Below are 13,540 nucleotides of genomic sequence, written 5' to 3' on the forward strand. Positions count from 1 at the left end.
TTGACATACTCCTGGCATCATAGAATCTGATGTTTTCTATTGCACTGGAAAATGGTTTTATGCAACAAGATTGTTGCATAAAACATAAACTCACAGGAATGTCACATGCCATTACTTCCCACTTGATAGACATGTGGTGAGATCTAAGCAAAGAACTTTTGGAGAAAGCTGTGACAAATACAGGGACGCAATGCACATGTGAAACTATCTTCAGTCATTGTGAGAAGTAAGCAAAGCTGCCAAGTGGATTTGGTCTCCTCAGGCTTATGTCCAGAAGACAAATTAAGTTACCAGAAATTCAGTATGCTTTTTTCACAGGAAAACAGAAGGCTATTGACCCCGTGACATTAAATGGAATACTAGGGGTAACAACCACTATCTTCACATTCTTTCAGAGTTCTGGAAAAAAAAAATCTTTCCTGCATGTTTCTTCCTTCTCCCCATACGGTTATTACCCTCTTATAGGTCTCAGCTGCTATGTTATTTTGCATCCTTATTCTTGATTGCACACCTGTTACACAGCAGAGTTGTGGGTTGACCCCAGCCGGACACCAGGTGCTGACCAAGCTGCTCTATCACTCCCCTCCTCAGCAGGACAGCACGAGAGAAAATAAGATGGACACAAATCCCTCACAGACCAAGATAAAGGCAGTTTGATAAAGAAAAGGCTGCACATGGAAGCAAAGTAAACCACAAAATCTATTCTCTACTTCCCATCAGCAGGCAACGTCCAGCCACTTCCTGGGAAGTGGGGCTTCAGTACAGATAGCAGTTGCTATGGAAGACAAACATCATAAAAATGCACGCCCCTCCCTCCCCCTTTCTCTTAACTTTTATATCTGAGCAGATGTCCTACATTATGGAATATCCCCTTGGTCATTTTGGGTCAGGTGTCCTGGCTGTGTCCCCTCCCAAGATCTTGCCCACCCTCAGCTTCCTGCCCATGGGGAATGTTGGAGAGACAACGCTGATGATGGGGAATGCTGCTCAGCAGTAGCCAGAACAGTGGGGTGTTAACCACACCTTTCTAGCTACTGATGCAAAGCACAGCACTATGAGGGCTGCTCTGGGGAAGATTAATTCCACCTCGGCCAGACTCAATATAGGAGTTTAATTCACCAAGGTGAATTTAAAGTCTTTTCATTTGTCTCTCAACCTCTACATTTAATGTCTTGGCAAATATCTTTACTGCAACCTTTTTGTTTTCTTCTCAGAGTCTTTCCTGCATGTCAGCATCCATTTTAGTAATTTTCCTTCATAGGTCCCAGCTTTGGGCAGGACCCTTTGTTCTTCCAACTAAAAAGGAGTGAATCTGAAGGAACATCTACCTTGTTAAAAGACTGGATTCAGCTGAAGTTGAGGTGGCCCTCCTCAGGTAAAATTCAATGCAGCTTGGTTACTATTGCAGTACACCTAGTTTAAATTAAGAGTCACTTAAACGCAGGCTTAAAAAAAAAGCACAAAAGCCACCTGATCATAGCAAATGTATAAAAATTAGATCACCATCAAGAGAGTAAATACTTAACAGAAAGGGACATTAAGAAAATAAAAGGAAAAAATTATCACAGAAAGACTGTTTCCAGAAGCAAGAGAAAGATACTGGGATTTTAAATGCTATAACTGTCAGATTTTAGGAAATCTCTAGTCATGCTACTCAATGAAAACTAGTAAGTAATTAAGATTTGTTTTTAATTAGCAAAATCTTAATTAGTAATTGTTAGCAACAACATTCAGTGCATATAGAGCATTTTCCATCTGCTTCTAATTAGAAAGGAAAATCTGAAGAATGACTTGGAAAAATCATACCCTAGGCATTAGCATACTAACAAGGAGAGTCAGAATTGAATATGCTCACAAAAGACAGGCAATTTGTCTGTCTAATAGAAATACTTGATAACATTGCCAAGTTTTCTAAAAAGGCAACAGACAAGTTGTTCAGAATTTAGAGGCAGCAGGACAAAGGGCAAGTTCTACTGAGTGCAGAGCAGTACATCACATATTCTGTGACCTCCTGGAGAATATGCAATATGGAGGATCCTATTAAGTGAATTTTAAGAGTTTTTCTGTAGTGATGAAAAAAAAAAAGTATTTTCAAGTTGTGGAAACCAACAGAACTTGTGTGAAAGATCTCAAGTTTCCCATAACAACTTCACAAGCAGAGTGATGAGCAAAGCCAATGGACTATGTCAGGATAAGAAATATATGGTAGGGTCATATCTACAGAGTATATCTAAAAATGGAGTCAGATATGGGAAGCCTGAAAGCTGAATGATGCCTTTCTGCCAAGAAAAACAGGGATAACCCAAACTAGCAATTCTTGCTGTACCATCCATTTGGGCATGCTCCATTCCAACCATGTCAAGGTAGCAGGTAGCAAGTGTACACTAGAGTAAAAATCCTCAGAAACAATTGACCATCTCAAGATCAAGGTAGCTAGTAAAGATTTTAGCAAGGTAGAGCCCATTGTTGCTACCTTCAGGAGCACTGTAAAGCAGTGTCTCTTAGAAGCTGGCAACACTAAGGATGCAAAGAAAGCGAACAGACAGTCCTAGCAGGATAATAGGGAGCTGTTGGAGAGAGAAGGACAACTGGATACCTGACCATGCAAAATAATTATGTAATCTCTTAAATTAAGCTCACATATCAGAGAATAAGAGTTCACTAAGGCAAGGAAAAAAATCTCCCCTACTGTTCAGGGGAGGGGTGTGATATCAGGCCTACAGGCACCTAGGTGTGTAGCAATAACAAAGAAATGTGTTAACTAGTCTTAATTAATTACATAGGATCTGAAAATAACTTCCATTGCAAATGTACTCTGAAACAATGAGAGCATCAGAGGCTCAGAGCATGACTCAGGAAATGGTGTATTTTTTAGGACTTGGCAAAATTTCTGAGATAAAGACTTTATCAGAAGAACATGCATGAGCTAAAATCAAGTTGCTTATATTAGAAAGTTAAATTCAAATGAAAGGCAGATTTTGAAACAAAGGGTATTTTTAATTGTTGCATGCTAAGCCCAAGACTTCAGTAAGATATATTTTTTCCTCACAAGCTTGCAAACACATATTTCATGCCCTTGGCAAAGTATTTCTCAATATTTTGAAATCTTGCTAGACAGGTTATCAGAAAATGTATCGTTGTACTCATGTATGACCCCAGATTTCTTTTTTTTTTTTTTTTGGAAACACACACTCCCCTTTATTAGCTTCTCTTCCTTTACCTATCAATCATGATGTTTTTCCACAACCAGTTATGCTCCTGCCCAGTAAGCAGATTTCTTCTGGTCTTCTAATATGGTAAGGCCTCAGTGAAGCCTACAGTATGTGCATACACATATATTCAGAATTATGTTACTTGCTCACCCCTCCGCTACAGTTTTCCCACTACTTTCTGAAGCACCACCCTTTCAGACTGTTAGCCCTTTCCCTGCCACCAAGACCTATCAAACCACAGCTATTTAATTATAGCTTGCTATGACTATGAAATTACTTGACTGCTTTAAAAGCAAAAAGAGATAGAATCACAGAATCAGAGAACCACACAATCGTTAGGGTTGGAAGGGACCTCTGGAGCTCATCCAGATCTCACCTTCACCCATCAAGGCAGGGTCAGCTAAAGCAAGTGACACAGGAATGAGTCTAGGTGGGTTTTGAATGTCTCCAGACAGGGAGAGTTCATGACCTCCATGGGCAGCCTGTTCCAGTGCTCTGACACCCTCAATATAAAGTTCTTCCTCATGCTGAGGTGGAACTTTTGTTAGTTTACGGCCATCGCGCCTCGTCCTGTTACTCGGTGCTGCCAAAAAGAGTCTGGCATCATCCTCTTGGCATCTACCTTTGAGATATTTACATGCATTAATGAGATCCCCTTTCAGTCTTCTTTTCTCTAGACTAAAAAGGCCCAGCTCCCACAGCCTTTCCTCATAACAGAGATGCTCCTAACCCCTAATCATCTTTGTGGCTCTTTGCTGGACCCTCTCCAATAGTTCTTTCTCTCTCTTGTACTGAGCCCAGAACTGGCCACAGGTGTGGCCTCACTCGGGTCAAGGGGCAGGATCACCTCCCTCAACCTGCTGGCTACACTCTTCCCAGTGCACCCCAGGATACCATTGGCCCTCCTGGCCACAAGGGCACGCTGCCAGCTCATGGTCAATTTGTCATCCACCAAAAAGCTGATGCTTTACCTATTTTTCTTTTTCAGTAACTACAAAGAGCCTTTTTGTTACTGCTTCATGTAAACATTTAAGTTAGAGGAAGAGAGAACTTTTTCCATTAGAATCTTAGCGTCACCTACTTCCCATATAACAGAGACTCCAAGAGAAGGGCTTATGCACTGCTCCAGCTTGTGTTGCCAAAATATGTTCTGTCACCTGTGCAAGAGGCAAATCCCCACACAGAGTCAAGGTGTTAATTTACAAATCTGCTTAGAAAGGGGCGCTGAGTGGCAAATCCACAAAGCTAGCACACAACTATCAAAACTTTTCACTATTTATACATTTTAGCAAACACAGGAATTAGTGTCCATTGGCTACAAGTTACATAGTTCTCTTATTAATTAGTATTCTATCTTCTGTTGGTTAATGACTCTCTCGCCTCTCATCCTGATTAGTCTGCGTACTCGGTTGTTCTCTTGAGTTGGTGGGTTTCTTGGGTAAGTGGTCCATGAGTTAGTGGTCACGATTTCCCCCGCCAGAATTATCTTTTACCCAGTGGGCGGTGATTCAGCACAGTTGCTGAGTTGGCTTTATGAGTTTCTTCCTTATCTCGGGAGTTCTGCCAAATGTTCTCGTGGCCTGTAAATTCTGCATCTTTGTGTCCACTCTCAGTAGTTCTTCCCAAGCTTTTCTTCCCATCCTTCTTCCCAAGCTTTGTTAACCTCCCCCTAGGTTTGAGATCACTGAAACATGTCAAGCCCTAAACCTTAAAAAGGCAATTCTACCAACAAGTAATTTGTCTTTCTAACACCTGGACATCACTTAGAGCTTGTTGGCTGCTCTCTGTTTCACGGATTAAATCTCCTTTCTTGTTGTTTAGGCTTGAAAGTATATAAAAATCAAAGAACATCCTTTCTTAAGAAAATTTTACGAATTCCACATTTTACAACAAGTGGAGTGGGAAGCACGCCAGTGTTTTGGCAAAGCCCCCAGCAGCTCCGGACCCCCCGGGTGCTGGCGGACCGGCACTCCCTCACCCCCACCCTGCGCCAGCCACAGCGCCCGGAAATGGAAGCAGGAAAACAACCCCTTTTCCCGTCTTGGCCAGGCGCTTCCGGGTCGCGCTGGGCTCTCCTGGAGGCGGCGGGGCGGGAGCTGCGGGGCGGGCGCCGCTCTCCGTCCTCCTCCTGCTCCTCATCCTCCTCCTCCTGCTCCTCCTCGTCCTCCCCGTGCCGGTGCCGCTCGTGGCCGCCGCGGGCTCTCCGGGGGTGAGCGGGGCGGGGCCCGCGGGCCGTGGGGAGGGGAGGGGAGGCCGCGGGCCCCGGGCTGCGCCGGCGGCGGTCCGGCTGTGGGTTTCTTTCTCCAGCAGTGTGGGTTTACCAACACCCCCCAAGAAAGTGCCCTCAGCCGAAAATCCGCGGTCGTTCTGGTGCGGTCCGCGGGTCGCTGCTGTCGAAGAGCATCCCCGTGTTTCCAGGGAAAAATCGCTGGAGGTTTATGAGGCCGCCCTTAAAGCCGCGGGGTCTCTTCCTGCTGGCCTGCTTTTCTGTGCTCCTCGGGGATGTATGTGAGCTCCTTTTGGTGTCTGTGTAATAGCGTTTCCTCTGCAAAGGTGAGTTTGACTTGTCAGGCTCAACTGCCCGTGGAGAGGAAGCAGCACACGGCGTTTCTTTCTTCTTTTAGTGGGACAAACAGATGTCACCCTGTGAAACACAAATGTATTTTAATTCATATTTGTGCTTAAAACGAGACTCTCGTTTTGGGTCAGCTAAGAGTAGTGTGCACTACAGGTGGTTTGGCACTTAGTTGGCCTTGGGCTTCTGGCAGCTGTGTTGTTTTCTGACTAATGCCAAGCACATTCAGACCTGGGAAGAGAAGAATAATACATCACAAACTGTCTCAAGAGCCCCAGTCTTTCTGGTAATTACCTGACTCTGTTAAACTCTCGTGGTAAAATGAGTTTCACTTAAATGCAAGAGATGCTTGTGTACATCTAGCGAGCAAGCTTCTTTGCTGGATATTCATCTTAGAAGTTGATACCATTGAGCTCAAAATAAAGCTTTCTAAACTTCTGTTTGAAGTTCTGTTGAAAAAAGGTTTACAATTCGTAGGGAAAGATAATATGAGGTCACATTCCAAATATCTAATGCTTTAACTTTTTTTTGCAGATTAATAAACATACTGAAGCGTTTTGTGGAGCTAGAATGGCAGTGAAAGGAATTTTAATTATTTACTTCCAATTAGGTATTTTAAATAGAGAAACATGGGGCTATTTTGGGCCTTGTTTTTGAAATTTTAGGCCTTCAGTTGGTCATAAGAAACAGGAGTTAATCTCAGCGTTTGAATATTTTCTCTTTTCTAACTTGACTAAAATGTTGAAGTTCAAAATGGCTTATTCATATTTTGGTTTAGCTTTTTCCTATAAATTACTTTAAATTAGTCTGTGAATTTTAATAAATATTTTGACTGGAATCTTTCATTTGGATTCTGTAGCTTTGCTTTTGATTGTCCAGCTTGAACTAGGACTGCAAGAATGTGTTATGCTTATGCAAGTGATCGGCATGAAAGGTTATTTTTTATCTCCACTGTTATCTAAGAGTTTTACAACTATTCATAGGGTGCTTATTTTTAAAACTTTGACATTTTCTCCAGGTTTAAGTTTGTTTTATAATACAAGTTCCTCACTGCCACAATGAGGCTAGTAATTCTTGAAGATTATGATCAGGCTAGTGAATGGGCAGCAAAATACATCTGTAATCGTATTATCCAGTTCAAGCCAAGTCAAGGAAGATATTTCACGCTTGGTCTACCAACAGGCAAGTTTTATTCAAAGTCTGTGTAAATAAGTAAACCTAGAACAATGTTTGTATCATTGCTAGTAGATACAGTATTTAAAAGAACATAAGTATTATTTTTGGTAATACTCCAACATAATTTTTTTAAAATATGGATTTGCTTTGTGTGAAAAGTTTTAATGTTTGAGAAGCTTAGAAATACTAAATGAGAGATAGCAGATTGCTTTTATGTTTAAAAGTATTGTAGCAAAATTTGACTACGAAGAGATTTAAATACACTGAAAATGTTGTGCAGATACATAGAATAGTAGAAAAATTTTATTTAACAGGTAGTACGCCTTTGGGATGCTACAAAAAGCTGATAGAATATCACAAAAATGGAGATCTCTCTTTCAAATATGTAAAGACTTTCAACATGGATGAGTATGTAGGTAAGATGCGCTATTATTTGAGAACACACTGTACTGTTATTTTTTTCCTCCTTATAAAAACTATTAAATACTTTGTCAAAGAATGAGATCAGTCTAGTATGTCTGTACTCTTATGTTAACTTTCTGTCCATGGGGTCATCTTAAGCATTTTTTCCTCTATTTATCTACATAAATGCAAAAATAAACAGTGCAGAAAGGACATTGTAATGTAATATTGTGACTGCATGTCTGTTGAAGACTTAATACTCTTTGTGATAAGACATATGTGAAGTGAATGCAAACCAATTACCTTGTGCATGTCAAAAGGAAAACTTTCTTCTCACTGTTATTTCCAAACTTGCTTTATCTGACTCAGTTAGGTTTGCCTTGCATGCCCCACGTCGGTTACAAATAAACTAGAATTAAGGCTGGCTGGTTAAATCTTGTCTTATGTTAATTTCACTCTAAATGATTTCAGGGCTCCCTAGAAATCATCCAGAGAGTTATCATTCCTATATGTGGAATAACTTCTTTAAGCATATTGACATAGATCCAAATAATGCTCATATCCTTGATGGGAACGCTCCAGACTTACAGGCGGAATGTGATGCATTTGAAAAGAAAATTGAAGAAGCGGGAGGGATTGATCTGTTTGTTGGAGGTATGAGGAAATGCTTTATGGTTAGTTTCTATTCAAGCATGTACACTGATTCTTTAATCATTATTTTCATGACTTGGCTAAACCTAGACTTTTCAGTTATGGTGCAAGAAAGTTCTGTAACTAACAAAAAATCAGTATGAATACCAAAACAAAATGGTTGGTGTCCAATGACTTAATTAAATTAAGTTTAGAATGTTTTTTATTGAAAATGGGGAAAGGAAAGAGTGAGTCCTAAAAATTGTTTATTCATTTAAGATGTTTGAGGATATTTGTTGACTCAGGTCTGGAATGATTTACTTTTTTTAACTTTGAAAAGGCATTGGTCCAGATGGCCACATTGCATTCAATGAACCCGGATCAAGTTTGTCTTCAAGAACAAGATTAAAGACTTTAGCAATGGACACCATTTTGGCAAATGCTAAATACTTTGATGGAGACTTATCTAAAGTACCAACTATGGCGCTAACAGTTGGTGTGGGTACAGTGATGGATGCTAGAGAAGTAAGAACTCATTTAGTTCTAGTTGCATGTGTGTTTTCAAGACTAGTTGGTATTGATACTGGGATTGAAAGTAAAGAGACCTTTGTTTTGCAGGTGATGATTCTTATAACAGGTGCACATAAGGCTTTTGCATTGTACAAAGCAATTGAAGAAGGAGTCAATCATATGTGGACAGTTTCTGCTTTCCAGCAACACCCTCGCACTATCTTTGTGTGTGATGAAGATGCTACTTTAGAACTAAGAGTCAAAACTGTGAAGTACTTTAAAGGTGAGCACTGAATCGGAGGTTACATGTGTTCAAAAAATGCAAACCCAACAGATTTAAAATTATATTGATTTAAGTCTGAGCCTTCAACACTTTACAGTACCTAATGTATAATGTTATATATTCAAAATACTAACTGTTAACTTATTTATTGTGTATGGAAGATTGCTAGGAGGCATAACTTGTGCTGCTTATATTCCTGACAAATCTACTTGGGAGAAACATTTCCTTTGCTTCTAGTTTGAAACAATAATTTAGTAATCTTCCACATCAAACAGCAGCAGTGTTCCAGAATACAGGTCATAACTATAATGGAAAGTTTCACTTAAAAAAACTCAGTACATTTATTAATCCTGATATATTTTCATGCTGCCTTTGCTGTGTGCTGTAACATGCTGTCTAGTAAACTGGAAATGTATGATACAGACTTTGAAGCCACACGAGGACATTTTTCATTCAGTGCAATTAGCATAACAATCTATACTGACTTTGAACACATTGCACACTTGTACTGTGCTTTTCATATTTGTAGTAGGTATATTGGGGCAAAATTGAAGTCAGGATATTTGATAGTCATTGAGACTTCCTAATTTGAATTGTTTCATTGAGACTGTAGAAACTAAGAAAAGTAGTTTTCTCCTGACTGTATTAGCACAGCACATGGAATTGTGTGAAATGATCGTCTTTCTCACTAGCATGGGTACCTGTAGTAGTTGAGGTATCAGAGATCAAGATTGTAATTTATTAAATTCTTTTTTAAAGCATTGTATCAGCAGTGCTCATATATGTATTAGACTGCAATTCGGACATTACTGTGATTTTTATCCTGATATCACTTGTGGCCAATTTGTTTATTCTGGATTTTTTCAGTATGCTGTCCTCTGCTGTGTATTTGCAGGGTAGGGGGGAGGGTTAGTCTTTAGCTGTATCACTCTGCTAGATATTGTTGTTTTCAAAGATAAGCTTCTTTAATTGCTTGGATAAATTTTAAACATTATCCTATATTTCATATAAACAGAGGCTATACTTGGGAAATATAAACATAATGTAGAATTATTAGGTATGAATGACACTGAACATTGCTTTAAAAACACCAAGGGCTACAATTTGTTAATGTGTGCTGTTGTGTCACACTGTATTCAACAACCCCGCAATATACAGCAATAGAATGCTTAAAAAGACTGTTTAGTGTAAACTTGCTTAATTTTACCTACTCTCAAATCAGTGAGATTTTCCCTTTTAAAGATGAAGGAGAGATCAATGTGGGTCAAATTTGGAATTATTTCTGAATCTTGATCTTTAGGTTAGTTTTCTTAAGGAAGCTAGATAGTTCTTAATACTGCTATTTACGGTAGTGATTTACTGGGATTTTTCACTACTTAAAAATTCTCAAGGTACTATATGAAACTGCAATTTTATTTTTTTTTTTATAATCAAGTACCATGCTGACTGGTAAATAGAATAACTTACTCCACTTTTTTCTAACTTTCTGAAAACCTATTATAGGCTAAAAGTATGAAGTGTACTTAAATGTTCTTATGGTAAAAGGGAAAATAACTTTCTTGAAGAATGAAACAAAATTAATTTTGAATTTACTAATTTTTCTGCAGATAAGTTAGTTTAGGATGTTTTTTTGCATACTTGTGCATGCTCCTTTTAAAACTGTATGTAGAAATCTGTTTATCCAAAACATACTTGAATATACAGTGGGACGCATACCTTAAAAAAACCCTTTTGTTTCTTACTGATTTTCCTGTAACAATTTCACTAATAGGATTTAAATATTCTTCATTGAGTATGGCAGAGGCAATACTTAGTAAGCATTTTTCATGCATCTAGGAAGTGAGTAATTATCTCCTTTTCATTTCCTCTTTTTAGAAGAGAAAAACACTGGTAGGAAGCTCAAAACATGTTTCTAGTTTGAGCAGTGTGTGCAGCTGTTACTCTTTCAGTACAAATGACTTTATATCAAATGTATACTTAATTTTTGTCACTGTTAAACTGAAAAATATTATACTTGATCTAATATCTGCATTTTATATTAAATGATGACACAATGATTAGTAATAGATGCTGCATAAAATGCCTTTTGTTGTGGTCACTACAGTAATGACCTTAAAATTGTATAGTTATTGCATGTTGCTGCAGTGACACTAAGGTTGCCACCAGGTGCATCATCTAGCAAAGGTATTTATGTACTACTTGCATATTTATTTCATGGTATTTAAGAAAATGACTTGTAATGTTGCGTATTTTAATTTTAGAAGTTAGTCTTTAGTTTGATGCTAAAATGGACTTTTACTTTGCAGATTGTGAATGTTGATCAGTTACTGCTATTAGTCCTTAAGGTGAAATGAAGTTTAAAAACCTGCCAGTGACCCAGTGTCATACATAGGTAGATATAGGTAACGTTTTTACTAAGTAATAGCAAAGTAAAGAGGGAAGCATCTTTTTTTGTTAAATGCTCTTAAGGTTTTTCCAGAATTGAAGTAGTTGTGTAGGAAAAAAATAACACCCCCAGTCATAGCTATGGATGACTTGTATGAGGAAAAAAAAAAAGCCCAGTTAGAACAGTTTGAATTTCAGTTTAACTACTGAAATTCTGAATCTGCATTAACAGTCTGGATAGTTTTAGTTTGCTTTTGCCTGTCTAGGACCAGACAGTGATACCACAATGCTAGAACATTGCAATTGAAGAATTCAAGCTGTAAAAGTATCACTATGTGTATATCTGATTTTTATGACAAATTATGGTGTGAGGGAATTATGTTGCTGTTATGCAGTTTTTAATACAGAACAAAAGATGTATTCAATGAATTTGGAAGCATTCCAGATCTGCTTTTTGGGTCTGTTATCAGAGAAATGTCTGATCCCTGCTCAGTTTATACTGCAGATATCATTAGTACGCAAGTGATACAGGAATATATATATATGCTGTCTCCGATTTTAAATTGCTTTAAACAGATATTATTGTTCTCTTCAGTGAACTATTTAAAATGTATACTTTGAAGCAAACTCCAAATAAAAATGTGGATAGAAGAACATGTTGAAAAATTATAAGTAACGTAAAGCTGGCATTGTTGCTTTCCCCCCAAGGTTTAATGCATGTGCACAATAAGCTTGTGGACCCACTGTACAGTATGAAAGAAAACTGAAAGAAGAATTGAAGAGGAACTCCATGTGGGTCAACAGCAACCGTTTTAGGTAGCAGATGAGTTCACTGCTATGCAATATGCTGAAAACCGTTTAAAAGGGGGAATCCTAGGTACTGTATTTTTTAAAAGGTCCAATATCTGTACATTCACATTCCATCTGTTTGCTGTGTTGTGCATTTTGCTTTAACATTAGGAGCTTTGCTGTTGGGTTGTACATCTAAATGGAACAGAATAAACCTGAGAGACTGCACGTTATGTAGAGAGGGGAAAAGCAGAGCACTTACTCTAGCACAGCAGTGTAATGCATCTGCCTTGTGTTAAAGATGATACTTTATTTCCTGGAATTTGTAATTTTTGGCTTGATTAGTGTAACTACATTTTGCATTTGTGTCTCTAGGCAGAATGGTTTTGGCCTTTGTCAATACTATGGACTTGTAATAGTTGTACAATTTCTACTATGAAATGTTCTGTTTACATGTATCTAATATACACTGAGCTTTTGCACTTGGTTGCCTTAAATTTATCTTAAACAGTTTTTGGGCATCTCAAGACCTGCTGTATAGTTCAGACAAATGAAAATACAAGAACAGTGCCTAAAAATGCACCAAATTCTTGCAAGTTATAACTTACTCCACGGATAAAAATATTAAAACTTCTGCCATAGCACTTTTTCCTCTCATGTATTTCAAGTTACTTTAGGATTTTTATATTTTTGGTAATCAAGCTTTATACGTAAGGAAAAATCTAAATGTTCCTTTCTGGAGGTACCTGTTCAATTATATAATTGATGTTACTATTAAATGCCTGAAAAGATGTTAAGTTACAGGAACATAATGTCTGCAAATTTAATGGTCATTTAAAGCCAACTGTTAATCACTTTCTCATTGTATCATTATAAACATTGAGCTGTTACAAGGAATGTTATTTCCTACTTTGAATATAAGTAAAACTTAAATATAAATCTCTAATTTCAAAATTGTTTCATTTCTAATATAAATTGTCATGCATAAATACTTCAGGGCTTCAGGGAGTGATCAGGCACCAAAAGAGGAAGATGAGAGCTCACTGATTTAGACTTTTTGGGGGGGAGCAGTGGGATCATGTCCTTGTGTAAAATACTCACTGAGAGAAAGTGCAACAAAGCAGAACTTGAAGAATTTAACTCTTCACCTAGATGACAGGGAGGTAGCCTTAATTACAAATCACATTTTCTCCTCAGGATGTGGTAGAGTCTCATCTAGGCTCACCTTTTGCATAAAGGGTTGGACCAGATGGTCTTTTAACATCCCTTCAAACCTGGACTGTTCTATGGTTCTGTGAAACTACAAAAGCATGGAAGAGTCTGTCTTAAAAGCTTTTGGAGGTGGGCAAGCAGTTGTAAACACGGTATATAGCAGGGTCATTAACTTGCATTTATGATTGCCTTGTGTACACTGTATGTTAAGCACACTGCACTGTAGCTTTCAACTGAGGACTCGCTAACAATAGAAATAAAACTTCAAGTACACAAAGACATGTTCTAACCAAACCTTCATGCCAAGGGAATTCTTTAAGGCTTGAATTGGTCTTTTGGTGGAGCAGTTACATATCCTGTGGTTTA

The 13,540-nt window shown here is 38.3% G+C and overlaps 1 protein-coding gene across 6 annotated transcripts; it reads left to right on the plus strand.

The window, feature by feature from the left end:
- Nucleotides 1-5,264: 5,264 nt before the first annotated feature.
- GNPDA2 (glucosamine-6-phosphate deaminase 2) lies at nucleotides 5,265-12,906 on the plus strand. Of its 6 annotated transcripts, XM_064652920.1 has the most exons (7): nucleotides 5,265-5,421; nucleotides 6,806-6,973; nucleotides 7,282-7,379; nucleotides 7,837-8,019; nucleotides 8,336-8,520; nucleotides 8,614-8,788; nucleotides 11,882-12,906. In XM_064652920.1, exons 2-7 carry the CDS (start codon nucleotides 6,846-6,848, stop codon nucleotides 11,938-11,940), a joined length of 828 nt encoding a protein of 275 aa, XP_064508990.1. In that variant the 5' UTR covers nucleotides 5,265-5,421; nucleotides 6,806-6,845; the 3' UTR covers nucleotides 11,941-12,906. The 6 variants fall into 6 exon arrangements, with proteins under 6 accessions (XP_064508990.1, XP_064508988.1, XP_064508991.1 ...); XM_064652918.1 differs by having other exon boundaries at nucleotides 8,336-8,788; XM_064652921.1 differs by lacking the exon at nucleotides 6,806-6,973 and having other exon boundaries at nucleotides 5,280-5,421; nucleotides 7,278-7,379.
- The last annotated feature ends 634 nt before the right edge of the window (nucleotides 12,907-13,540 follow it).

The sequence above is a fragment of the Pseudopipra pipra genome, chromosome 4 (assembly GCF_036250125.1).
Source record: "Pseudopipra pipra isolate bDixPip1 chromosome 4, bDixPip1.hap1, whole genome shotgun sequence".
Taxonomy (NCBI): Eukaryota; Metazoa; Chordata; class Aves; order Passeriformes; family Pipridae; genus Pseudopipra; species Pseudopipra pipra.

Bases quoted from the DNA above. Each gene is read 5' to 3' on its own strand.
- GNPDA2 (XM_064652918.1), top strand. From the start codon at position 6,846: ATGAGGCTAGTAATTCTTGAAGATTATGATCAGGCTAGTGAATGGGCA. The intron at 6,974-7,281 runs GTTTTATTCAAA...TTTAACAGGTAG, and splicing joins CTTGGTCTACCAACAGGCAA to TACGCCTTTGGGATGCTACA. The intron at 7,380-7,836 runs GTAAGATGCGCT...AAATGATTTCAG, and splicing joins CAACATGGATGAGTATGTAG to GGCTCCCTAGAAATCATCCA.